Source organism: Bufo gargarizans, chromosome 2, assembly GCF_014858855.1.
Source record: "Bufo gargarizans isolate SCDJY-AF-19 chromosome 2, ASM1485885v1, whole genome shotgun sequence".
In the NCBI taxonomy this organism is placed as follows: Eukaryota; Metazoa; Chordata; class Amphibia; order Anura; family Bufonidae; genus Bufo; species Bufo gargarizans.
Genome location: NC_058081.1, coordinates 107,192,904 through 107,219,275, shown reverse-complemented (window position 1 = coordinate 107,219,275; position 26,372 = coordinate 107,192,904). Strand labels below are relative to the sequence as shown.

At 45.5% G+C, this 26,372-nt stretch overlaps 1 protein-coding gene across 1 annotated transcript in view; it reads right to left on the bottom strand.

The window, feature by feature from the left end:
- The window catches only part of MEGF11 (multiple EGF like domains 11), a 344,912-nt gene extending 321,346 nt beyond the window's left edge, over nucleotides 1–23,566 (bottom strand). The window contains exon 1 of the mRNA XM_044283159.1: nucleotides 23,491–23,566. Coding sequence (XP_044139094.1) covers nucleotides 23,491–23,551 — 61 coding nt within the window. The 5' untranslated portion in view covers nucleotides 23,552–23,566. The remainder of the gene's footprint in view (nucleotides 1–23,490) is intronic.
- Between the last annotated feature and the right edge of the window lie 2,806 nt (nucleotides 23,567–26,372).

The following is a 26,372-nucleotide window of genomic DNA, read 5'->3' as shown; positions in this document are numbered from 1 at the left end:
CTTCTTGTTGGTCATGTCATGGGGGAGGGAGGGACTCATGATGGCCTGCCTGCCTGCTGGCTGCTATTTCAATGTGCAGTGCGGAACATACAGCTAGTAGCAGGAAGGCAGGCATGAAGGACTGAGTAGGCCAAGGTCGGACAGAATACATATAATTGGAGTAATCTGATAGGCAGAGACATTACACCTTTAATAGCTGCCCATCCGGCAGCTGTGATATATAGGGTCTCTCTCCGCAGGCGAAGTGAATTCTGTGGGGGTCGGACGGAGTGGGACTAAGTTCTGACCGACTTTCCCGCTGTACTGCACTGCTCAGCCTGGGCGTCATCTGATTCCAACGTTAGACGTCGGTGGGCGGAGACTGCACCATGGGAGCAAGCGAGGAGGAGCCCGCTCAGCCGCTGCGGGAAGCAATTGGTATGTAATGATGCAGAGGCAGCCGCGGACGCAGTTTTTGAAGTGGTCCGTGCACATGACCGCTTGGATGACGTCACAAAATATCGCGGTAATTAGGAAACAGCGATATCGCTGTTTTTTAATACTGCTGTATATCGTGAACACCGGTATATCGCCCAACCCTGGGCAGTGCACATGCACGAAATGCCGCTCCATCAGAACAGTGGAACAGGACACCAGTATTCGTGATTGGTGGGGGTCCAAGCAATCGGATCCCCAGAGATGAGCTAGTTATCCCCTAACCTGTGGATAGGGGTAACTTGAAAATATGGCACAACCCCTTTAAGAGATTGTATACAACCCTACAAAACCAGCTCTCCAGTAAAGACTAACATAAGTGTGAACTGTACATCGGAACACTGAGATCATAGTCAGCAAAAACCTGTAATTGGATACACTCATCTCAGTTATTTGCTTAAAGAAAGCAAAATTCAATGACATTAATTACTGTAAAGACTAAGGATCAAGACTAATTCAACTTCTAAGCAATACCAATGCCATATGTAGCTGTAGGAAAAATTCCACTAATGTAGTGCCCATGTAAGTAGCACAGAAGTAAGAAAGAATAATGCATTTATAGTGTGTAAATGCTTCCCCTCCTGACAAAATGTTACATTTAAAAAATGTAGTCCTAGGCACCACATAAATTCATAAGGGTAGGTTCACACCTCCATTTAAAGCCTCATGCACACGGCCGTTGTGCGGCTGTTCCGTGCATTGGGGACTGCAATTTGCCATTGGCTGTGGCGGTGCAGGGACCAGGAGCGGCGCAGGGAGCACGGAGCCAGGTAAGTATATTCAGGGGGGGCCCGGCATATGGGGGACATTTTTTTACTCTTGGATAACCCTTTAAGGCCGCTATACACAGTAGTATATTGTCAGACAAACCCGCCGGGAACAGTGGGGTTCACAGACAGTTTAATGTGTATGGGGACTAGTAGCTACCAACTCTTCCCTGAAAGATGATGGATTGGGGAAAGTGTATATTATTAGGCCCCTTTCACATGGGCGAGATTTCCGCGCGGGCGCAATGCGTGAAGTGAACGCATTGCACCCGCACTGAATCCGGACCCATTCATTTCTATGGGGCTGTGCACATGAGCTGTGTTTTTCACGCATCACTTGTGCGTTGCGTGAAAATCGCAGCATGCTCCTCTTTGTGTGTTTTTCATGTAATACAGGCCCCATAGAAATGAATAGGGTTGCGTGAAAATCGCAAGCATCCACAAGCAGTGCGATTTTCACGCACAGGTTGCTAGGTGACGATCGGGATGGAGACCCGATCATTATTATTTCCCCTTATAACATGGTTATAAGGGAAAATAATAGCATTCTGAATACGGAATGCATAGTAAAATAGCGCTGGAAGGGTTAAAAAAAATAAATAAAAAAAATTTAACTCTAGCCCTTGCTCCATTCTCATCACTGAATACACATACATGATCAACGGAGCCAAATGTGTAAGGAGGAGGTGTGAGAGAGCTGTCCGCCAAACAATCGTTTGGCTGTTGAGTCGGTATGGCTGCCTTTAGAGGGGCTGTGTGTGCAATTCTAAGGATGTTGGAACCAAAAGGCTAATTTCAGATGAGCATGTCCTTTACGGAAATCATGCTCCGTGTGTGAGTGTGATTTCCTGTTATGGACACTGCTCATTTCTCAGAAGTCCATGGGATTATACTAATTTATAATGCTGTATGTCTCTGCATGACCTTACTTCTACAGAATTATACTGACAGCATTATGTCAGTATAATTCAGTTGATATGCAGGTCATGCAGAGACATATAGCATTATAAATTAGTATAATCCCATGGACTTCTGAGAAATGAGCAGTGTCCATAACAGGAAATCACACTCACACACGGAGCATGATTTCCGTAAAGGACATGCTCATCTGAAAGAGGCCTAACCAGCCATTACCGAAGCTGAGAAGCTTACAATCTTCCTCTTAGGCCTCTTTCACACGGGCGTCTTATTTTTGGCCCGGATAAGAGGCGAGTGCGTTGCGGGAAAATGCGCGATTTTTCAGTGCGAGTGCAAAACATTGTAATGCGTTTTGCACTCGCTTGAGAAAAATCGCGCATGTTTGTAGATTGTATTATTTTCCCTTATAACATGGTTATAAGGGAAAATAATAGCATTCTGAATACAGAATGCACAGTAAAACAGCGCTGGAGGGGTTAAATATATTTTTTTTTCAAATGTAACTCACCTTAGTCCGCTTGATCGCGAAGCCCGGCATCTCCTTGTGTCTCCTTTGTTAAATAGGACCTGTGGTGAGCATTAAATACAGGTAAAGGACCTTTGATGACGTCACTCCGGTCATCACATGGTCTTTTACCATGGTGAATCACCATGGTAAAAGATCATGTGACGTACCATGTGATGACCGGAGTGACGTCATCAAAGGTCCTTTACCTGTATTTAATGCTCACCACAGGTCCTATTTAACAAAGGAGACACAAGGAGATGCCGGGCTTCGCGATCAAGCGGACTAAGGTGAGTTACATTTGAAAAAAAAATATATTTAACCCCTCCAGCGCTGTTTTACTGTGCATTCTGTATTCAGAATGCTATTATTTTCCCTTATAACCATGTTATAAGGGAAAATAATAATGATCGGGGTCTCCATCCCGATCGTCTCCTAGCAACCATGTGTGAAAATTGCACCGTATTCGCACTTGCTTGCGGATGCTATGCGATTTTCACGCACCCCATTCACTTCTATGGGGCCTGCGTTGCGTGAAAATCGAATATAGAGCATGCTGCGATTTTCACTCAACGCACAAGTGATGCGTGAAAATCACCGCTCATGTGCACAGCCCCATAGAAATGAATGGGTCAGGATTCAGTGCGGGTGCAATATGTTCACCGCACGCATCGCACCCGCACGGAAAACTCGCCCGTGTGAAAGGGGCCTTAGGGTTTCCACTTCAATTCAGGCACAGCCAGGATCGACAACCTACTGTATGACCACAAACTACCGTATAGTTACATTGATGACAACAAACTCGACTCTCATTGTTTGTCACATGAACACATTTCCAGGCTAAACACATATGAATCAGTACACATACTGGTCTACATTTATCATTACACCCACTACAGGTCTGCAACTTTTTCAATGGCACTTACGCAAGTTCATTTCTCTGCCACATTCCTGATGGCATGGCAAGGGCGGAGAGGGGGCTGTAACCCTGCCACATTTTACATTTTCTACGGCAGTTTTCTGGCATAGAGGATCACTGACATCTACAGCAGCCAGGGGTTGCTGGTTGCTGCTCCTTCAAACAGCTGATCGGTGGGGGTGCCAGGTGTCTACACCCCGCTGATCAGATATGCATGACCTAACCTGAGGATAGGTCATCAATCCCCAAAAAAACCTTTTAAAAGGAGTTATCCAAGAGTGGAAAATGAAGGCTGCTTTCTTCCAGAAACAACATCCCACCTATTCATGGGTTTTGCTTGGTATTCACTGCAATGTAGCTAAGCTGCCATTCCAAAACACAACCCACGACGAGGCATGGTCCTGTTTCTGCAAGAAAGCACCCAAATTCCTTATACTGTACAAACCCTTCAATGAGCAACTTCTATACAACAGTTCATGTTAGCAAGGGCATGCACATGTTGCCCACCCCTGTCCCTCCAGAGAAGCCTTGGTTTGGGGAACAATTGACAAAAACATGTTACAAAAGATTCAGACACATCATGTTATTGTCACCTCCTCATGCACAGGGGCCAATGGATTAAAAAGGGGACCCTTTCTCCTTGTTTTATACAACTTTATGCAATATGCCCATGCACATGTCCTAAACATGGGGCAATGCAGTCATGTGAATATGCAGGGTCGGTGCAAGGATTTTTGCCAACACAAGCGAAGCTACATTTTGTTAACATGTCCCTAATAACAGTTTTTGAAATGTACTTTCTTAATGTATTTTGTATTTTTAATAGACTCCCCCCCCCCACCCCAAAGGCCACCATTCCGTGTGCGCTTAAAACTGACTTCTCAGCGGTGTATGGAGTATGGAGATAGCACTTTATTAATGGCGCCGCAGCGCAGGGAGTAGGGGAAGGAGCACTAAATGATGGCAAAGCACCTAGGTACAGTGTAACCATGTACTATGCCAGGATTAGCTGAGCGGAACGGGCTCCTGTTTCTGCCTGCTCCGCTAAGCTAAGAGTCCTTAATGTCAGGAGCCCGCTCCACTAATCCTGGCATAGTACATGGTTACACGGCACCCATGTGCTTTGCCATCATTTAGTAAATCTCGGTGGAGCACAGGCAGAAGCAGCAATGTGTGCTCCTGCCCGTACTCCATGCCCTGTGGCCCCATTCATATACTGTACTGTGCAGTCAGCTGTGTACAGAAAAGTGGATTTTAGGAGAGGGAGGGGGAAAGAATATTAAAAACGCAAAAGACAATAATAAGGGTACTTTCACACTAGCGGCAGAACGGATCCGACAGGCTGTTCACCCTGTCGTATCCGTCCTGCCGCCGGACCACCACTCCATCCCCATTGACTATAATGGGGACGGGGGTGGAGCTCCGATGCAGCACGGCAGTGCACGGCGAGAGGCCGCCGGACTAAAAAGTCGGACATGCAGAACTTTTAGTCCAGTGGCTTTCCGCCGTGCACTGCCGTGCTGCATCGGAGCTCCGCCCCCGTCCCCATTATAGTCAAAGGGGATGGAGCAGCAGTCCGGCGAAATAGCAGCAGGACGGATCCGACAGGGTGAACAGCCTGTCGGACCCGTCCTGCTGCAAGTGTGAACGTGGCCTAAACTATATTACGTACATCTTGAACGGATTTATTTTTCTGTATTAGGACATAATAATGTTTCTACTGTATACAGCTTTGTAATCTTGACAAATGAAAAAAGATTTAATAGAAAAAAATAAAGTACTGTATATTACAAAAACTGTTATTAGGGCATTAGGGACATGTTAAAAAAATAAATAAAATTATTCAAAAGCCGTTAAGCCTCATTCAGTGTTCCATGGACGTGTGCTGTATATGTTCTGTACGGACAGCACAGGTCCCCGTTCAATTTAGTGTGCGTATTCGCACATCAGTGTTTTAGCACGGTCCATGTTTTTAGCACGGATGCTTGCCCTATTTTGTTCGTATTGACAGATCCATCACACCCATTATAGTTTATGGGTCCGTAAAAACCATGGTTGCCATCTATGTTTCACGGATCATTTGGAAGAGATAGTAACATAGTTTATAAGGCCGAAAAAAGACACCTGTCCATCCAGTTCGGCCTGTTATCCTGCAAGTTGATCCAGAGGTAGAAGCCAATTTTCCCCACTTAAGGGGGAAAAAAGTCCTTCCCGACTCCAATCAGGCAATCAGAATAACTCCCTGGATCAACGACCCCTCTCTAGTAGCTATAGCCTGTAATATTATTGCACTCCAGAAATACATCCAGGCCCCTCTTGAATTCCTTTATTGTACTCACCATCACCACCTCCTCAGGCAGAGAGTTCCATATTCTCACTGCTCTTACCGTAAAGAATCCTCTTCTATATTTGTGTAGAAACCTTCTTTCCTCCAGACCCAGAGGATGTCCCCTCGTCACAGTCACAGTCCTGGGGATAAATAGATGATGGGAGAGATATCTGTACTGACCCCTGATATATGTATACATAGTTATTAGATCTCCCCTCAGTCGTCTTTTTTCTAAAGTGAATAACCCCAATGTTGATAATCTTTCAGGGTACTGTAGTCCCTCCATTCCAGTTATTACTTTAGTTGCCCTCCTCTGAACCCTCTCCAGCTCTGCTATGTCTGCCTTGTTCACAGGAGCCCAGAACTGTACACAGTACTCCATGTGTGGTCTGACTAGGGATTTGTAAATTGGTAGGACTATGTTCTCATCACGGGCATCTATGCCCCTTTAGATGCAAACCATTATATTATTGGTCTTGGCAGCAGCTGCCTGACACCAGTTTCTACAGCTTAGTTTGCTGTTCACTAAAATTCCTAGGTCCTTTTCCATGTCAGTGTTACTCAGTGTTTTACCATTTAGTATGTACTGGTGACTTGCATTATTCCTTCCCATGTGTATAACCTTACATTTGTCAGTGTTAAACCTCATCTGCCACCTATCTGCCCAAGCCTCCAATCTATCCAGATCCCTCTGTAGCAGTATACTGTCCTCTTCCGTGTTAATTACTTTACACAGTTTGGTGTCATCTGTAAAAATTGATATTTTACTATGCAAGCCTTCTACAAGATCATTAATGAATATATTGAAGAGAATAGGGCCCAATACTGACCCCTGAGGTACCCCACTAGTGACAGTGACCCAATCTGAGTGTGTACCGTTAATAACCACCCTCTATTTTCTATCACTGAGCCAGTTACTTACCCACATACAGACGTTTTCTCCCAGTCCGACCATTCTCATTTTATATACTAACCTTTCATGTGGTACAGTGTCAAATGCTTTGGAGAAGTCCAGATATACGACATCCATTGATTCGCCGCTGTCAAGTCTAGAGCTTACCGCCTCATAGAAACTGATTAAATTAGTTGGACATGATCGATCCCTCATGAAGCCGTGCTGATATGGCGTTATTTGCTTATTTTCATTGAGGTACTAATATTTGACTGTATAAGTGGTGGTCGCTAAAAAGTAACTTTTATTAAATTATAAAAAAAAATAATGGGTGGAAGTTCTCAATACATAAACAAAACAAATACATTCACCTGGGTGGCACCCACTACACTGGAGCGTACATAGCTGGCCAAACCCAGGGTTCAATAAATTATCACCAGATAGGGCAGACTCGTGACCAGAACCCTAGGGAGAATGGACTTATTGTGGTATGAAAACCTCCATCCACCCCTCTTGATCAGTAGTCCGGTCACTGGCAACGGTCTGTATTCCCCACTGGGGCTAAGTAAGGCTAGGTTTGGCCAGCTACGTACGCTCCAGTGTAGTGGGTGCCACCCAGGTGAATGTATTTGTTTTGTTTATGTATTGAGAACTTCCACCCGTTCTTTTTTAAATAATTTAATAAAAGTTACTTTTTAGCGACCACCACTTATACAGTCAAATGTTATTAACTAGGTATTAGCCTACCATTTACTACAATTATCAGTGAACCCCTTCATTGAGGTACTCCAAGATAGCATCTCTTAAAAAAACCTTCAAACAGTTTACCCATGACAGATGTCAAACTTACCAGCTTATAGTTTCCAGGCTCTTTTTTTGGAACATTTTTGTATATTGGCACCACATTTGCTATGCGCCAATCCTGTGGAACACTCCCTGTCAGTATAGAGTCCTTAAATATCAGAAATAAGGGTCTGGCTAGGACATTACTTAATTCTCTTAGGATAGTAGGGTGTATGCCATCTGGTTCCGGCGATTTGTCTATTTTTATCTTTTTATGACGCCGCTGTACTTCTTCCTGGGTCAGACAGGGCACTTTTAATGGGGAATGTACTTTTACATTCTGCATTTCATGTGACAGTTTATTTTCCTCAGTGAATACAGTGGAGAAAAAAAATATTTAATAGCTTTGCTTTCTCCTCATCGCTCCCGACACCTTCAGATTTATACTTTTACCATTTATATAACTGAAGAACATTTTCGGGTTAGTTTTGCTCTCTTTGGCAATTAATCTCTCGGTCTCTAGTTTGGCTGCTTTTATTTATTTTTTTCCTTATAGTTTTTCAGTGCTTCCTCACTACACTCCTGTTTTAGTGATTTAAATGCTTTCTTTTTGTCATTTATTGCTTTCTTTACAGTTCTATTTATCCACATAGTTTTTTTTCTTGTTCCTTAATATTTTATTCCCATAATGTACGGTACCTCTCACAATTAGATTTTAGGATGCTTTTAAAAATATCCCATTTTGTGGCTGTATTTTTATTTTTTAAGGACTTTGTCCCAGTTAGTTAGGCCTATGGCCTCTCTTAGTTGGCAAAATTTTTCTTTTTTGAAGTTTGGTATTTTTGTTCCTCCCTGAAGAAGCACTGATGCTTTGAAAATTATTTTTCAGCTGTGCAATGTCAGTGAAACATGGATGACAAATGGACAGCAAAAAACTGACCCAACACGGATCCATCATCTTCACAGAGGCATCACTGACCACCTTTTCACGGATTTAAGCATGAACACGGACGTGTGAATGAGTCTTTATTGTGTGCCAAAATCAGATGCTGGTCAAAAACGTATAATAGGAGCAGATCTTTCCATTATATCTCATCTCTGTAGAGGCTCCAATCCGGGTTTTGGCTCACAATCACTGATCAAACACTGACCATTCACTGACTGTGTGAAAGCGGCATATATGTAGGCTAGTATAAGGGGTAGATTTTTTTTACTATGATGAAAACCCCTTACCCAAAAAGTGAATGTATTGTTTAATGTTTTTTTGCGTGTACTGGATATACTGTATACTGATATGCTGAGTATTGACCTGGTGGAATATTTTTGTTTACATATTTTGTCTACCACTCGCATTACACACAGTTTGGGTATGTATAATATGAGATTACAGCCAAGGTTTATTTTGTTTATATGCAGTATTTTATAAGAAAAATGAGAAATGTTCACTATTAAATATTGATGTCTAAATGCAGAGACTATGAAAAGTGCGCTGAGCTTTATTCAAATATCATTTCACAGTACCAAAGTAAGAAATATCTTATGAGTTTCTCATCTTCCTCATACATACTAAACATACACCCACATAATATTCAGTACCGTCTGCAGTGTTTTCTCTTTATATAGTTTATTTTGTTCAAAATGTTTAATTAATCCACAATTAATGCATTTACCATAAATTAAAGAGGTTGTCCAAGATTAGAAAACCTGCTTGCTTTGTTCTACATACTTACACCTGACCATGCAATACTATACCTGACCATGGGTTGTGGCTGGGTTTAATTGTAGTGAAAGGCTGCAATACCCCCCCATAACCTGTGCACTGTTTATAGAAGAAAGTGACCTTTTTTTCTAAATCTTTATAACCCTTTCTTAAAGATGATCTGTCAGCAGGATTAACCCTCTTAAACCAGGCATACTCTCTGCTGATTAAAAGCATACCTGAATGGGTAAAATCCATTGTGCTGTTCCGGTGACAACAGCATTTTCTCCTAGATTTAAATTAGTGCACAGAAGGGTGGAACCTAGCCCCCGTGGTGCACCTCCGCTCCTCCATTTTCCACAACCCTCTTGACTGATGGGACAAGGGATCAGCATCCTGTCGCCTGGCCCCGCAGTTGCACAGTAGCAGTGTTGCACTATTTTGGCGCATGTGCAGTAAGTATCTGTTCAGCAGATGGACTGAGCATGTGATGAAATTGTGGTCCACAGTGCTGTAGCACTACAACAGGGTCAGGCAAGAGGACACAGATAAGAGACTAAGGCCTCGTTCACACTTCAGTGTTTGGTCAGTGATTTCCATCAGTGATTTGTGAGCCAAAACCAGAAGTGGAGCCTCCACAGACATGAGGTAGAAGGGAAAGATCTGCTCCTGTTCTGTGTTTAGAGTTGCACCTGGTTTTGGCTCACAAATCACTGATGGAAATCACTGACTAAACACTGAAGTGTGAACAAGGCCTAATAGTGGCTCTCCCAATTTCTCGCCCTGGGTTTGTGTTCTGTCTTAGGTGACTCACCCAGCCACTAGTGTGCGAGAAGTTGTATAAATAAATAGTAGGCAGGCACTCTATATCTGGTTATTACACGAATATTATTTATTTAATACAAACCGTATTCCAAAAAAGTTGGGACACTAAACAAATTGTGAATAAAAATGCAATGATGTGGGGATGGCAAATGTCAATATTTTATTTGTAATAGAACGTAGATGACAGATCAAACGTTTAATCTGAGTAAATGTATCATTTTAAAGGAAAAATATGTTGATTCAAATTTTCACAGTGTCAACAAATCCCCAAAAAGTTGGGACAAGTAGCAATAATAGGCTGGAAAAAGTAAATTTGAGCATAACGAAGAGCTGGAAGACCAATTAACACTAATTAGGTCAATTGGCAACATGATTGGGTATAAAAAGAGCTTCTCAGAGTGGCAGTGTCTCTCAGAAGCCAAGATGGGTAGAGGATCACCAATTCCCACAATGTTGCGCAGAAAGATAGTGCAGCAATATCAGAAAGGTGTTACCCAGCGAAAAATTGCAAAGACTTTGCATCTATCATCATCAACTGTGCATAACATCATCCGAAGATTCAGAGAATCTGGAACAATCTCTGTGCGTAAGGGTCAAGGCCGTAAAACCATACTGGATCTCCGGGCCCTTAAACGACACTGCACCACAAACAGGAATGCTACTGTAAAGGAAATCACAGAATGGGCTCAGGAATACTTCCAGAAACCATTGTCAGTGAACACAATCCACCGTGCCATCCGCCATTGCCAGCTGAAACTCTACAGTGCAAAGAAGAAGCCATTTCTAAGCAAGATCCACAAGCTCAGGCGTTTTCACTGGGCCAGGGATCATTTAAAATGGAGTGTGGCAAAATGGAAGACTGTTCTGTGGTCAGACGAGTCACCATTCGAAGTTCTTTTTGGAAATCTGGGACGCCATGTCATCCAGACCAAAGAGGACAAGGACAACCCAAGTTGTTATCAATGCTCAGTTCAGAAGCCTGCATCTCTGATGGTATGGGGTTGCATGAGTGCGTGTGGCATGGGCAGCTTGCATGTCTGGAAAGGCACCATCAATGCAGAAAAATATATTCAGGTTCTAGAACAACATATGCTCCCATACAGACGTCATCTCTTTCAGGAAAGACCCTGCATTTTTCAACAAGATAATGCCAGACCACATTCTGCATCAATCATAACATCATGGCTGCGTAGGAGAAGGATCCGGGTACTGAAATGGCCAGTCTGCAGTCCAGATCTTTCACCTATAGAGAACATTTGGCGCATCATAAAGAGGAAGGTGCAACAAAGAAGGCCCAAGACGATTGAACAGTTAGAGGCCTGTATTAGACAAGAATGGGAGAGCAAACCTATTTCTAAACTTGAGAAACTGGTCTTCTCGGTCCCCAGACGTCTGTTGAGTGTTGTAAGAAGAAGGGGAGATGCCACACAGTGGTGAAAGTGGCCTTGTCCCAACTTTTTGGGGATTTGTTGACACCATGAAATTCTGATTCAACATATTTTTCCCTTAAAATGGTACATTTCCTCAGTTTAAACTTTTGTGACGTGATTTATGTTCTATTCTGAATAAAATATTAGAAGTTGGCACCTCCACATCATTGCATTCAGTTTTTATTCACGATTTGTATAGTGTCCCAACTTTTTTGGAATCCGGTTTGTAGATATAAAATAAGTAGTGTATTTGGTTATATCTTTAAAATGTAGAATAGGCTTCAAAATTATTAAAACAATTTTGTGAGTAGGGTATGGTAGTTCAACTGGCGTTTAGTTGATGTGTCTTTTGACTGAATGCATGTAAATGTCCGAAGAAATGGAAAATAGAAATTAGAAAGAAAAAACTAAAAAATATATATAAAATATAAAAATTGAAAAAATAATGGCCATTGAGGAAGAGGTTGGAGTACCTCGAAACGCATCTGGCATTACCTGGCATCACCTATGAGACTACCCACATCATCACTGAGAAATTTCGGATTGCCGCATAACCAAAAGGAGGAATACAATCAACTATGCGCAAGACACAAGCATCAGCTGACCGGCACAGAGGAGTCCACGTGATAGATCACGTGAGACGCCAAGCCGGCCACACACACCGCGCAGCCTACAACGTGAAGCAGCAGTACACCGGGGACCATCGCCGAACACAGCACTGCTATCGCACAGCGACAAGCGTGACCACAGGGTGAGTACCACCTGACTGCCGTGTGGGACGCCACCGGCAGTAGCAGACATTGAGCGACCGAAAACACAGTGAGTAACTACAAGTTCATAATACCACACGCTGTTTTCCTGGCATAACCATTACTCATTTTGGTGGTGCACATCACTTATACCATCAAGTGTCCACAATTGACATTGGATCGACTCAACCATTCTATCATCATCATCTAAAGCATCTATACCCTATTATTATTATAATTTTTTTATTATTTATTATCTATCATTTTTTCAATTTTTATATTTTATATATTTATTTTTATTTTTTCTTTCTAATTTCTATTTTCCATTTCTTCGGACATTTACCTGCATTCAGTCAAAAGACACATCAACTAAACGCCAGTTGAACTACCATACCCTACTCACAACCCTTTTTTTTTATCATTTGTAAGCCTAATCTACATTTTAAAGATATAACTAAATATACTACTTATTTTATATCTATTAAATAAATAATATTTGTGTAATAACCAGATATAGAGTGTCTGCCTACAGATGCATGGCCCTGTCATTCATGGTCAAGGGGGGTGTAGAAAATGGAGACGCTGGGGTGCACTCAGGTTCTACTTTTTGGTCTACTGAAGCCCTAATTTACATATCGAAGAAAACTGCAAAATGGGTTTTTGCCATCTAGCTATCATTTTAATCAGCATGAATAACTTAACCAATGTAATAGGGTTGGTCCTGCTGACACATGCTTTTTAAAAGGGTTATCCAGGAATTTACATTGATGATCTATACTCTGGATACCAGATTGGCAGGTGTCTGACTCCCAGGACCTCACCAATCAGCTGTTAGAAGAGGCCGGTGTTCCGTCAGTTCCGGAGCCTCTTAATAGTGTCAAGGAACCATGAACCAGACGTACAACAGAGATAAGTGGAAATAAGAAGGCTTTATTGAGAATAAAGCTGTAAGGCAAAAGTCCAAACGGATGGCTAAACCGAAGCAGGGTCTTGCGAAGCCAGAGGTCAGGAACCAGAAGGGTAGTCAGACGAAGCCTGGATCAGGAACCAGCAGGGTAGTCAGACGAAGCCAGGATCAGGAACCAGCAGGGTAGTCAGACGAAGCCTGGATCAGGAACCAGCAGGGTAGTCAGACGAAGCCAGGATCAGGAACCAGAAGCAGCAGCAGTCTTGGAAGCATGTGAACACAGGAGGACCAAGCAGGGAACTGAAGCCACAGACCTCCTATATATATGAGCTAGGCATCCAGCTCCTCCCAGTGGGAAGGAGAAGCCGCAGGGTGGGAGGCTACAAGAAACCCAGAAACCAAGATGGCCGCCAGCACATGTCAAACGAAGGAGAACAGCAAGAAGGTAAGACCATGACAGTACCTCCCCCTCAAGGGCCCCTCCTCCGCGGAGTAAAGAACGGTTTCTGAGGGAAGCGTGCGTGGAAGGCTCGGAGCGAGGCAGGAGCATGGACCTCTGCGGAGGGAACCCAGGAACGCTCCTCTGGACCATAACCACGCCAATGGACCAAAAACTGCACCCGACCGCGGACCAGGCGTGAGTCCAGGATATTGCTCACCTCATACTCCTCACGATTGCCCACTTGGACCGGACGAGGCCGAGGAACCGAGGAAGTGAAACGATTACACACCAGTGGCTTCAACAGGGAGACATGAAACACGTTGGAGATCCGCATGCCAGGAGGAAGCGCAAGGGCATAGGCTACCGGGTTTACCCTGCGAAGCACTCGGAAGGGACCAACAAAGCGAGGCGCCAGCTTGGGAGTGGGCACTCGAAGGTTGAGGTTGCGGGTGGACAACCATACGCGGTCTCCGACCTGGTAGGAAGGAGCGGGCGCTCGTCTGCGATCAGCCTGGAGTCTCTGGCGCTGCGCAGAGACCTCAAGGGACCTCTGGATCTGTACCCAAGAAGCACGTAGGACGGAAAGGTGATCCTCCACAGCCGGAATATCCTGGGGAGAGAATACCTCCGGTAACACGGCAGGTTGGAACCCATAATTGGCCATGAAGGGAGACGTCCCAGAGGAAGAGTTCACCGCCGTGTTCCTGGCAAACTCAGCCCAAGGCAGGAGGTCAACCCAATTGTCTTGGTGATCGGAGACATAGCAACGAAGGAATTGCTCCAAGGCCTGATTGGATCGTTCTGTGGCCCCATTGGACTGAGGGTGGTAGGCCCAGGAGAAAGAGAGATGAATCCCCAACTGGGAGCAAAAGGCGCGCCAGAACCTGGACACAAACTGACTCCCCCGATCCGACACAATCTCCTTGGGCAAACCGTGCAACCGGAAGACCTCCCTGGCAAAAATCGAGGCCAACTCTTGTGCAGAGGGTAACTTCTTGAGAGGAACACAGTGGCACATTTTGGAAAACCGATCCACAATCATGAGAATGACCGTATGGCCTCGGGATGCAGGGAGGTCCACAATGAAATCCATCCCCAGGTGTGACCATGGACGCTCCCCGGTGGCTATGGGTTGCAAAAGGCCCAACGGAAGGTGCCGAGGGGACTTACTCTGGGCACAAACGGAGCATGCCGCTACATATGCGGCGATGTAGGAACGTAGAGAAGGCCACCAGAACAGACGTGAAACAGCCCAGGACAGCTGATTCTTTCCAGGATGCCCCGCGGCCTTGGAGTTATGGTAGGTTCGCAACAACCGAGTGCGCAACTCCTCAGGCACAAAACATCTGCCGTTGGGTCTCCCAGAGGGAGCACCAGATTGAGCCGCCAAAATCTGCTCACCCAGGGGAGAGGTCAGGCTGGTGCGAATAGCGGCCAGGATCTGATTCGGAGGTATGACCGAAGTCGGAATCGACTCCTCCCCGGACAGCTCGGAGTACTGCCGTGATAAGGCATCCGCTCTGATGTTCTTGGAACCGGGTAGGTAGGAGACCACGTAATTAAAACGTGACAAGAACAGAGCCCATCTGGCCTGACGTGGTGTCAATCTCTTGGCCTCAGAGAGGTAGGTCAGATTCTTGTGGTCCGTCAGGATGAGAACCGGAACCACCGAGCCCTCGAGCAAGTGCCTCCATTCTTTAAGGGCCTGCACGATGGCCAATAACTCCCTGTCACCAATCTGATAGTTGCACTCCGCGGAAGACAGTTTCCGGGAGTAAAACCCACAAGGAAGCAGAGGACCCTCTGGTGTTCTACGCTGAGACAGGAGGGCGCCTACTCCCGTCTCAGACGCGTCCACCTCGAGGACAAAAGGCAACCCAGGGTTGGGATGCGACAGAATCGGAGCCGACACAAAGGCGGACTTTAGAGCCTCAAAAGCTCGGATGGCCTCGAGCGGCCAGACCTGGGGATTACTGCCCTTCCTGGTCAGATCCGTGAGAGGCTTGGCTAGCATGGAAAAGTCCCTGATGAACTTCCGATAATAATTGGCGAAGCCCAAAAAGCGCTGCAGGGCACGAAGACCACTGGGCTGGGGCCACTGTAAGACAGCCGAAACCTTCTCAGGATCCATGGAGAACCCCTCAGCGGAAATGATGTAACCTAAGAAGGTTACCTGGGATCGGTGAAATTCGCATTTCTCAAGCTTACCGAACAGCTTGTTCTCTCGTAACCGTTGCAACACTCGTCTGACATCCAGAATGTGGGCCTCCATGGATTCAGAATATACCAAGATGTCATCCAAATAGACCACCACACACTGCTGCAACAGGTCACGGAAAACATCATTGATGAATTCCTGGAAGACTGCGGGCGCATTGCACAACCCAAAGGGCATAACCAAGGATTCATAATGACCGGTCCTGGTGTTAAACGCGGTCTTCCACTCGTCGCCCGCCTTGATCCTTACCAGGTTATATGCCGCCCTCAGGTCGAGTTTGGTAAAGACCGTGGCCCCTTTGAGGCGATCGAACAGCTCGGAAATCAAGGGTATCGGGTAAGCGTTCTTGATCGTGATGCGATTGAGACCCCTGTAATCGATGCAAGGCCTCAACTCACCGCCCTTCTTTTTCACAAAGAAAAATCCAGCCCCTGCCGGGGACGAGGATTTGCGAATGTGTCCGCGTGAAAGCGCCTCCCTCACGTACTCCTCCATGGCCTCATTCTCCGCTACCGACAGTGGATAGACTTTGCCACGAGGAGGAACGGCACCAGATTGTAACTCTATGGCACAATCGTATAGGCGGTGCGGAGGTAGTGCAACCGCACGCACCTTATCGAATACATCCCGGTACTCCTCGTATTCAGGAGGCAACAGAGAGTCCGGGGAAGTACACAGCAACTTGACAGGCCCATGGATGCAACTAGCCCCACACTGCGGTGACCACGAGAGGATCTCGGCCGATCTCCAATCGAAAGTCGGATTATGCTTCTGGAGCCAGGGGTACCCCAAGACCACCGAGTAGTGTGGAGACAAAATAACCTGGAGACAGACCGACTCTCTGTGAACGGCACCAATGGACATCCCACTGGAAGGGTCTCCTGAGTCACGTGTGGCGGCAGAAGGGGTCTGCCGTCTATCGCCTCAAGAGCCAGTGGGGAACCTCGAGGCTGCAGAGGAATGGAATTGGCGGCAGCAAACACACTATCAATGAACAAACCACCAGCACCAGAGTCCACCAACGCCTGGGTCGTCACCGAGCCCCCGACCCAGGAGAGGACAACAGTAATCAGTGGTTTGTCAACACGGGAAACCGGGGACGAGGAGACTCCACCCAAGATCTGCCCCCGACAGGATCTCAGGTGCGAGCGTTTCCCGGACGGTTCGGGCATGCCAACCGAAAATGCCCATCGAGACCACAGTACATGCATCGGCCCTCGCGTCTCCGGAGTACCCTCTCCCCCTCGGACAGGCGAGCAAACCCCAGCTGCATGGGTTCACCCCCAGACAAGTCATCCCCAGGAGGCGTGGGAGGAGAGGGAGGCACGGGTGGGACAGCAAACGTAGGCGCCAATCTGTTAGAAGACCTCCGCAGGCTCTCCTTAAAAGAAGGTCTCTCCCTGAGTCTGGTGTCAATCAAAATCAGGAAAGAAATAAGGGACTCGAGCTCCACTGGTAGGTCCTTAGCTGCAACCTCATCCTTCAAGGCATCCGAGAGACCATGAGAGAAAGCAGCGACCAGAGCCTTATTATTCCAGCCCACCTCTGCTGCCAGGGTACGAAACTCAATGGCGTATTCAGCTACGGATCGTGAACCCTGTCTGATGGACATAAGGAGCTTCGCAGCAGAGGCAGCACGAGCCGGCACATCGAATACCTTCCGAAGAGAAGCAACAAAACCGGAAAACTCGGCAACCACCGGATTGTTGTTCTCCCATAAAGGGCTGGCCCAGGCCAAGGCCTTGTCCGAGAGCAGCGAGATCAAGAAGCCCACCTTTGATCTCTCAGTAGGAAAGGCATGTGGCAGCAACTCGAAATAAATGCCCACCTGGTTAAGGAAACCTCGGCACTGAGTTGGCTCTCCCCCAAAGCGCTGTGGAAGGGGGGCAGAACCGGTCATACCCCGAAACACCGCAGGCGCAGCAACAGGTGTCGGGGTAGACTCTGGCGCAACAACCGGAGCGGCAGTAGGAGCGGGCCCAGGAGCGACAACCGACCCATCGGCAACGGAAGCTAAATGAGCCGTGCGTTCAAGCAGGGTTTGCAACGCCACAGCGAACCGACCCAACAGGTGATCCTGCTGATCAAGTCTGGCAACCAGCGTAGGTAGCGAGGATGGCCCTGTACCGTCAGAATTCATGGCTTGGTCCTAATGTCAAGGAACCATGAACCAGACGTACAACAGAGATAAGTGGAAATAAGAAGGCTTTATTGAGAATAAAGCTGTAAGGCAAAAGTCCAAACGGATGGCTAAACCGAAGCAGGGTCTTGCGAAGCCAGAGGTCAGGAACCAGAAGGGTAGTCAGACGAAGCCTGGATCAGGAACCAGCAGGGTAGTCAGACGAAGCCAGGATCAGGAACCAGCAGGGTAGTCAGACGAAGCCTGGATCAGGAACCAGCAGGGTAGTCAGACGAAGCCAGGATCAGGAACCAGAAGCAGCAGCAGTCTTGGAAGCATGTGAACACAGGAGGACCAAGCAGGGAACTGAAGCCACAGACCTCCTATATATATGAGCTAGGCATCCAGCTCCTCCCAGTGGGAAGGAGAAGCCGCAGGGTGGGAGGCTACAAGAAACCCAGAAACCAAGATGGCCGCCAGCACATGTCAAACGAAGGAGAACAGCAAGAAGGTAAGACCATGACAAATAGGCCATGTGACATCACCGTACATCGGTCATATGGCCTAGTTGCAGCTCAGCCCCATTCAAGTCAAAACCAAGCACAGCCGATATACTATGTACGGCGCTATGCTTGGAAAGCTGCCGTGAGCCGGGCTGTGCTCACCAAAGCTCCGGTAATTGCTGCAGCTCTCTAAAACAACTGAATGGCGGACTTTGCAAATATTCTTGATTAAAAAAAAAATTGCTGCAGAGAATTACATTTGAGTATCGGCTACATTTGCTAATGTTCCCTGGAAGCATCGCCGAGTAGACTTAGTAAAATGAAAGGCTTAGCACAACGTTTTTCTCTGCGCAGAACCACAAGTAAACATAGCCCTTATGCTCAATGGCGTTATGTGCAGATTGTGTTGTGGAAATCTCCCGCTGTGTGTGGATGAGAGTTAATAAAATCTCATCCACTTTGCTGCTACTGTATATGCTGTGGATTTTCTGCATGCAATTTCCCAGTGGAAAATCGTGCAAGTCTCAGCCAGCCGCTTTGCTCCCTCTGCGCATGCGCACGATGGAAAAGCCCAGCGCATGCGCAGAGAGAGGAAAGCAGCCGGCTGAGTGCGGGAGCTGGAGACGGGATTGTGCAGTGACAAGGAACGCCTGCGCGAGATTTGCAGGATGTCAATCACAGTGAAGGGAGGACGGGTAAGGAGCGGGTTTAGCTTGACTTGAAGCAAGAAGGCTGCTGCCCCCTTGACTTCAAGCTGACTCTGAGGATAGCGAAAACACAGATTAAAACAGCGTTTTTATTAAGTATACAACAACTAGTGGAGGAATGAAAAACACGATTAGGAACACACTGGGGGCTGCTGTAAGGTAATAATGTTGGTTTAAAATGTGTTTTGGAGGTGACAGGTTCCCTTTAAGTCGGTGATATGTTGTCAAAAAAAGTAGCGGTACCAGTATCTGATACGGTCGTGCTTGGACATAAGACGGTGTGACACAGGTTTTTTTTCTAGGCTTTTGCAATTACATTAAACCCACAGTATGGACAATAGGGGAGATTTATCAAACTGGTGTAAAGTAGAACTGACCTAGTTGCCCGTAGCAACCAATCAGATTCGACCTTTCATTTTCCAAAGGAGCTGTGAAAAATGAAAGGTGGAATCTGATTGGTTGCTATGGGCAACTAAGCCAGTTCTACTTTACACCGGTTAAATCTCCTCCATATGTGTGCTGTTAACCAGTGATGCAACAATACTTTGTGCCCATTGACAAACTCAGCACCCTGAGCGCTGCTACGTCTGTAACAGTTTTATTATAGAGTCTTTCTAAAAATACATTAATGCGGCCATGAATATGCATTAAGCTGCTTAAACATTCATGCTTATTAGTTTGCACAATGAGAGGATCTTTGCACGTTCAATAATGAGAGCGGTATTATAACCCTGGGCCTTAGTGCTGTACCTTGTGGTGGGCATGAGAGGGATATATGGATACCCCTAGGTATATACTGGTAGGAGGGGTGTCCCTACATGGAGAGGGGACTGCTGACTGGAACATCAGTAGTGGTACTGTGTAGGGAAAGGGTCTATTTAGTGATCATTTTAACCTGATACGGCTTAGGCTACTTTCACACCTGCGCTTTCCGTCATAGGATCTCAATAGCGGGGGAAAACGCTTCAGTTTTGTCCCTATTCATTGCCAATGGGGACAAAACTGAACTGAACGAAAAGGAGTGCTCTGCAAGCAGCGTTTTTCCATCAGCGATGTGGTGCGGAACAAGACGGATCCGTCATGACTGACAATGTAAGTCAATTGGGACGGATCCGTTTTCTGAGACACAATAAAAAACAGATCCGTCCCCCATTGACTTACAATGGTTTTGTAGACTGTTATGGCTAGTTTAAAGATAATACAACCGGATCCGTTCATAACGGATGCAGACGTTGTATTATCCATGACGGATCCAGCAAAAATGCTGGTGTGAAAGTAGCCTTACTTAAAGGGGTATTCCGACTATAGAGATTCATGGAATATCTAGAGGGTAGTTGAGGGTCATGGGGAGAATGAGGGGCCCCGGTTTGCCAATCCAAAGCTGTTGGTGGCGGCCATGTACTCGAGGAGAAAAAGTCAATGGGAGTTACTCAAACGGCCAAGCAAGCACAAGTATTCTGAATATTCCTTTAATAACGATATATTCTAGAGGCCATAACTGCAAACCCATCAGGTCTATCATAATGTGCAGCTAATGTGTCCTATCCCTGTATCTGGACAGAATGAAAACCCTCTTAAGGACGAGCTCATCAGTGCACAATATCTAATACAGATCCCAATCAATAAAAGGGTATTCTAATAGAAGAGAGGCGACTGGCACCGGTCTCTCCGCCCGCTATAAACAGAAGATAATCGCCCGCTTTCAGCCAACAATTAAAATAGCCAATACCGCCATTAACACGCACTTAGCTAAATGTGCATATTAACTCTATGGTGGCTGGATGAGATACCTGGGAAATCTGTGATGGCAGCTTATCTGATGGCAAACCAGTGTGATCGGGCAGGAAAAACGCAGCCAGCCCAATCAAGGTTCCCAGAGGTAAAAGACATGGGCATGGTTCTGCCAGCTCCCACAGACATTAGACTAGAGAAATCATCAGGATCAACTGGCAAGCCTCTAATGTCTATGGGCAGCCTATCAGTCACCAAAAGGCCTCGTGCACAAGACCACATGTATTCCGAAAAGTGCGTATCCGCGTTGCATTTGTTATTTCTGCAGACCCATTGACTTCAATTGGTCGGTGGTTGACAGTTTGCAGCCAAATATAGGACATGTTCTATCCTTCTGAAGAACAGACATACTGTAGTACAAAGGAGTTGCATACCCACCTATAACAAGGACTAGACTGCCCCCCTGGCAATTATGGCAAATGCCAGATGGGCCGGTGCAGGAGTGGGTACCCTGGCAGGGTTGCCAACAATCTGTGATTTTCAGTTTTCTGAGAGTTTGCACTACGCATTTGCAAAAACTCAGATGCTCAGGAGGGCACCAGCAGGAGAAGAAGGAGCTCCAAGGCATAGACAAGTTCTAGAGAAGGTGTGGATGTTACTCACTTAATCTCCTCTGTTCTTTGGTCGCCAGAGGAAAGCTAACTCCCTGGGATGAGGCAGGTGTGTGACACAAGTGATGGTCGGCATACTGGCGATCTGTGATTCTGAGTACTGGATAATCAGCAGAACATAAAGCACTTCTGAAGTCGCAAGTGAAGAGGCACAGTGCTGGAGAAAATTAGGCAGGTCCCTACACACAGACAGCAGGTCCTGTGACACAGATCAGTCCCTAGACCCTAGGGATCGATATGTGTGTGTGTTACTGGGGCTGCTGCCCTGTATGTCACTTTAGGGATTAATATGTCTAAGTTAGGGCTCATTCACATGACAGTGAAAAATGGCTGTGTGATGGCCGTGTTTGTAACGGGTCGTCACACTGCCGTTTTCGGAACCAATTAAAGTCTAGGGGCTATTCATATGGCCATTTTATGCAGGCAAATGAATAGTGGTAGTCAAATGATAGAAGGTCCTATTTTTGGCCATATTCGCGGCCAGACGGTTCCAGTTCGGCACTATAAATACTGAGGGCACAACATGGATGAGTTAGGTTACTTTCACACTTGCGTTAAGCTTTTCTAGCAGGCTGTCCTGGCAGGGGAACAGCCTGTCGGATCTGTACTACCATTTGCACACGTGTGCTGCAGGAAGTCCGCCCAGTACCAATCACTATGATGGTGAACGGCCGCAGCACGGCAAACATGCCGAGAGGGGGCCGGACAAAAAAAACGCTGCACTAGTGAATGGGGTCAGGCGGTGTTCCGGCAGCATATGTGTGCAAACTGTAGTACGGAAAAGCTTAACGCGAGTGTTAAAGTAGCCTTATATATACTGAGTGCACTGGGGGGGGGGGGGGGGGCATTCCTTATACCTGGGGCACTAAGGAGGCCATTACTTATACTGGTTGGCACTAGGGGGCATTTTTTATACTGGTGGGAGCATTATTTATACTGGGGGACACTATGGTGCCCATTCTTTATACTGGGGGCACTATAGGGACATTTTTTTTATACTGGGGACACTACGGAGACCATTCTTTATACTGGGAGCCCTCTCCCCAGTGGTCTGGTTCTTCGGTTAAACTCATCTCCCTCGTAAAGTGCGAGTTAGGGTCATAATGCTGCTGCTTCCAGCATTGTGATAGCCACTAAACTATATTTTGGGCACTGGAGATGGAGCCTGTGCCCGGCAGTAGCAATAAGGGTTTATCTTGCTCAGCGTCTCTATTACCAAGCGTCTGTAAACTTAAAGATGGCCCACAAAAAAATAAATAAAAGATTTTCTCTGCCATTCACAATTTATGCATAAAATAACACTGCACTTTTTTTTTTTTTTTAAAGTTTGCAGGAACAAACTTTTTATTTACGCACAGTAAGTGGCCCTGTCTGTTTTAAAATGCCAGGGCTGAATTTCAGTCCCAATCCAGTCCTGCCTAGAACAGTTCTACAGTCATCACAGCAAAACCAAACAGCCAGTATACCATGGGGATGTAGAATTACAGATAATACACCAACATCATTACACGGTATGATTGAACTAAACTGCGCACTGCAACACAAGTGCCACTGGCCTCCTGATACGAATTGGTTCTATATATGATATTCACAGTAAATAGAATCAATAAATTATGGAAAATTAAAAAGATATAAAATAAAACCTTTTACTGCTATAAAATTCCCCTGCAAAACTGTAATGGCAAAGGCAGAGCAGATTGTGAGGCCAATACACAGATGCAGGCCTGCAATATTTCTCCTCTCGCTGTGTTCTGTATGGGAATACACATACTGGAGGATAGCAGGGCAGAGAGGCTACAGAGAACAATCCTATAAATAATATAGAAGAATGCCAACATTCCGTTTCTAATTCAACATTACAAATTCATAGAAAAGTATGGACTCATGTAGGGCAATACGTACGGACACAGAAATCTCCACTTTCGAAGTATCCTGGGCAACACTGTGACCTTCTTCTGTACATGGTTCGCAAGCCACGTCGGTAGGCTGTCTTGTAACTTATCCTGCGCAAAATACGGGACAAATCAGGATTACACAAGTCTGCTGCATGAGCGAAACAGTGAAGATTTTAGAATGTACGAAAATACAGTAATGGCGGACTCAGAAACTCCCCATTCATATACCAGTATACTGTGTGTATAAATGTATGCGTGTGCATTACAAAACCCCAAATAAAGCAATTCCCTGCAACATATATACAGTATCTCACAAAAGTGAGTACACCCCTCACATTTTTGTAAATATTTTATTCATCTTTCCTGGGACAACCCTGAAGATCTGACACTTTGATACAATGTACAGTAGTGTGTGTACAGCTTGTATAACAGTGTATATTTAGTGTGCCCTCAAAATAACTCAACACAGCCAATAATTTGTCCCCAAAGTGTCAATATTTTGTGTGACCACCATTATTTTCCAGCACTGCCTTAAAGGGAACCTGTCACCACAATTTTGTGTATAGAGCTGAGGACATGGGTTGCTAGATGGCCACTAGCACATCCGCAATACCCAGTCCCCATAGCTCTGTGTGCTTTTATTGTGTAAAAAAAAAAGGTTTGATGCATATGCAAATTAACCTGAGATGAGTCCTGTATGTGAGATGAGTCAGGGACAGGACTCATCTCAGGTTAATTTGCATATGTATCAAACCTTTTTTTTTTACACAATAAAAGCACACAGAGCTATGGGGACTGGGTATTGCGGATGTGCTAGCGGCCATCTAGCAACCCATGTCCTCAGCTCTATACCCAAAATCCCGGTGACAGGTTCCCTTTAACTCTCTTGGGCATGGAGTTCACTAGAGCTTCACAGGTCACCACTGGAATCCTCTTCCTCTCCTCCATGACAACATCACAGTGCTGGTGGATGCTAGAGACCTTGCACTCCTCAACCTTCTGTTTAAGGATGCCCTACAGATGCTCAATATGGTTTAGGTCTGGAGACATGCTTGGCCAGTCCTGCACCGTTACCCTCAGTTTGTTTAGCAAGGCAGTGGTCGTCTTGGAGGTGTGTTTTGGGGTTGGTATCATGTTGGAATACTGCCCTCCGGCCCAGTTTCAGAGGTTAGGGGATCTCTGCCTCAGTACAGGTATGTCACAGTACATGTTGGCATTCATGGTTCCCTCAATGAACTGTAGCTCCCTGCAGTCGGCAGCACTCATGCAGCCCCAAACCATGACACTCCCGCCACCATGCTTGACTATAGAGAAAACACACTTGTCTTTGTAATCCTCACCCAGTTGCCGCCACACACGCTTGACACAATCTTAACCAAATAAGTTTATCTTGGTCTTGGTTCCAGTAATCCATGTCCTTAGTCTGCTTGTCTTCAGCAAACTGTTTGAGGGCTTTCTTGTGCATCATATTTAGCAGAGGCTTCCTTCTAGGATGACAGCCATGCAGACCATTGATGCGGTGTGCAGTGTATGGTCTGAGCACTGACAGGCTGACACCCCCCCCCCCCCCCCCCCCCCGTAACCTCTGCAGCAATGCTGGCAGCACTCATACGTCTATTTGGAAAAGACAACCTCTGGATATGACGCGGAGCACGTGCACTCAACTTCTTTGGTCGGCCATGGCGAGGCCTGTTCTGCGTGGAACCTGTCTTGTTAAACCGCTGTATGGTCTTGGCCACCGTGCCGCAGCTCAGTTTCAGGGTGTTGGCAATCTTCTTATAGCCTGGGACATCTTTATGTAGAGCAACAATTCCTTTTTCAGATCCTTAGAGAGTTCTTTGCCATGAGGTGCCATGTTGAACTTCCAGTGACCAGTATGAGAGAATGTGAGAACAATAACACCAAATTTAACCCACCTGCTCCCTATTCACACCTGAGACCTTGTAACACTAAGGAGTCACATGACACCCGGGAGGGAAAATGGGTAATTGGGCACAATTTGTCCATTTTAACTTAGGGGTGTACTCACATTTGTTGCCAGAGGTTTACACATTAATGGCTGTGTGTTGAGTTATTTTGAGGGCACACCAAATATACACCGTTATACAAGCTGTACACCGACTACTGTACATTGTATCAAAGTGTCAGATCTTCAGTGTTGTCCCATGACAAGATATAATAACATATTTACAAAAATGTGAGGGGTGTAATCACTTTTGTGAGATTATATATATATATATATATATATATATATATGTATATACACACACACAGTTTGTTAGTTTTTTCAGTTTAAGTAGCAAGTCCAAGTGAGAACAGATTCCAATTTCTTGTAAACTTATTAGCACATTACTGAATTTAAAGATGTGTCATAAGAAAATGACCTATTGTTTAAATGAACTTTTTATGATAAACATATATATATATATATATATATTTTTTTTTTTTTTTTTTTTATTATTGATCTTATTTCTAATTATTCATGTCACTATAGTTAGAAAATCCTGCAGTTTTCACAATGATCACTAAGTCTAATAATAGAAGCCACTTTTTGGTCAATACAAATCACTTTTCATCTTTCATCATAGGCAGGATTAGAATGACAGATAACACTTCTCTATATATAGACATCACAGGATCCACCATTAACTAAAGGTGATATCACAGCCTACAGATGTAGCAGGGTTAACACACAAACTCTTAACTCAAATTTCTTAACTCATCGCGTTATCTTGAAACAAAAGCCACTTAAATGCAATTGAAGGTGTTTGCTTAACGTATTTAGTTTAGATAACACGTCTCATAAAACATGTGTGTTAACTCTACTACATCTGTATCTACCCCCTCCTGACCTCTACACAGGTCACAGAGCATGCCTAGAAAACTGTC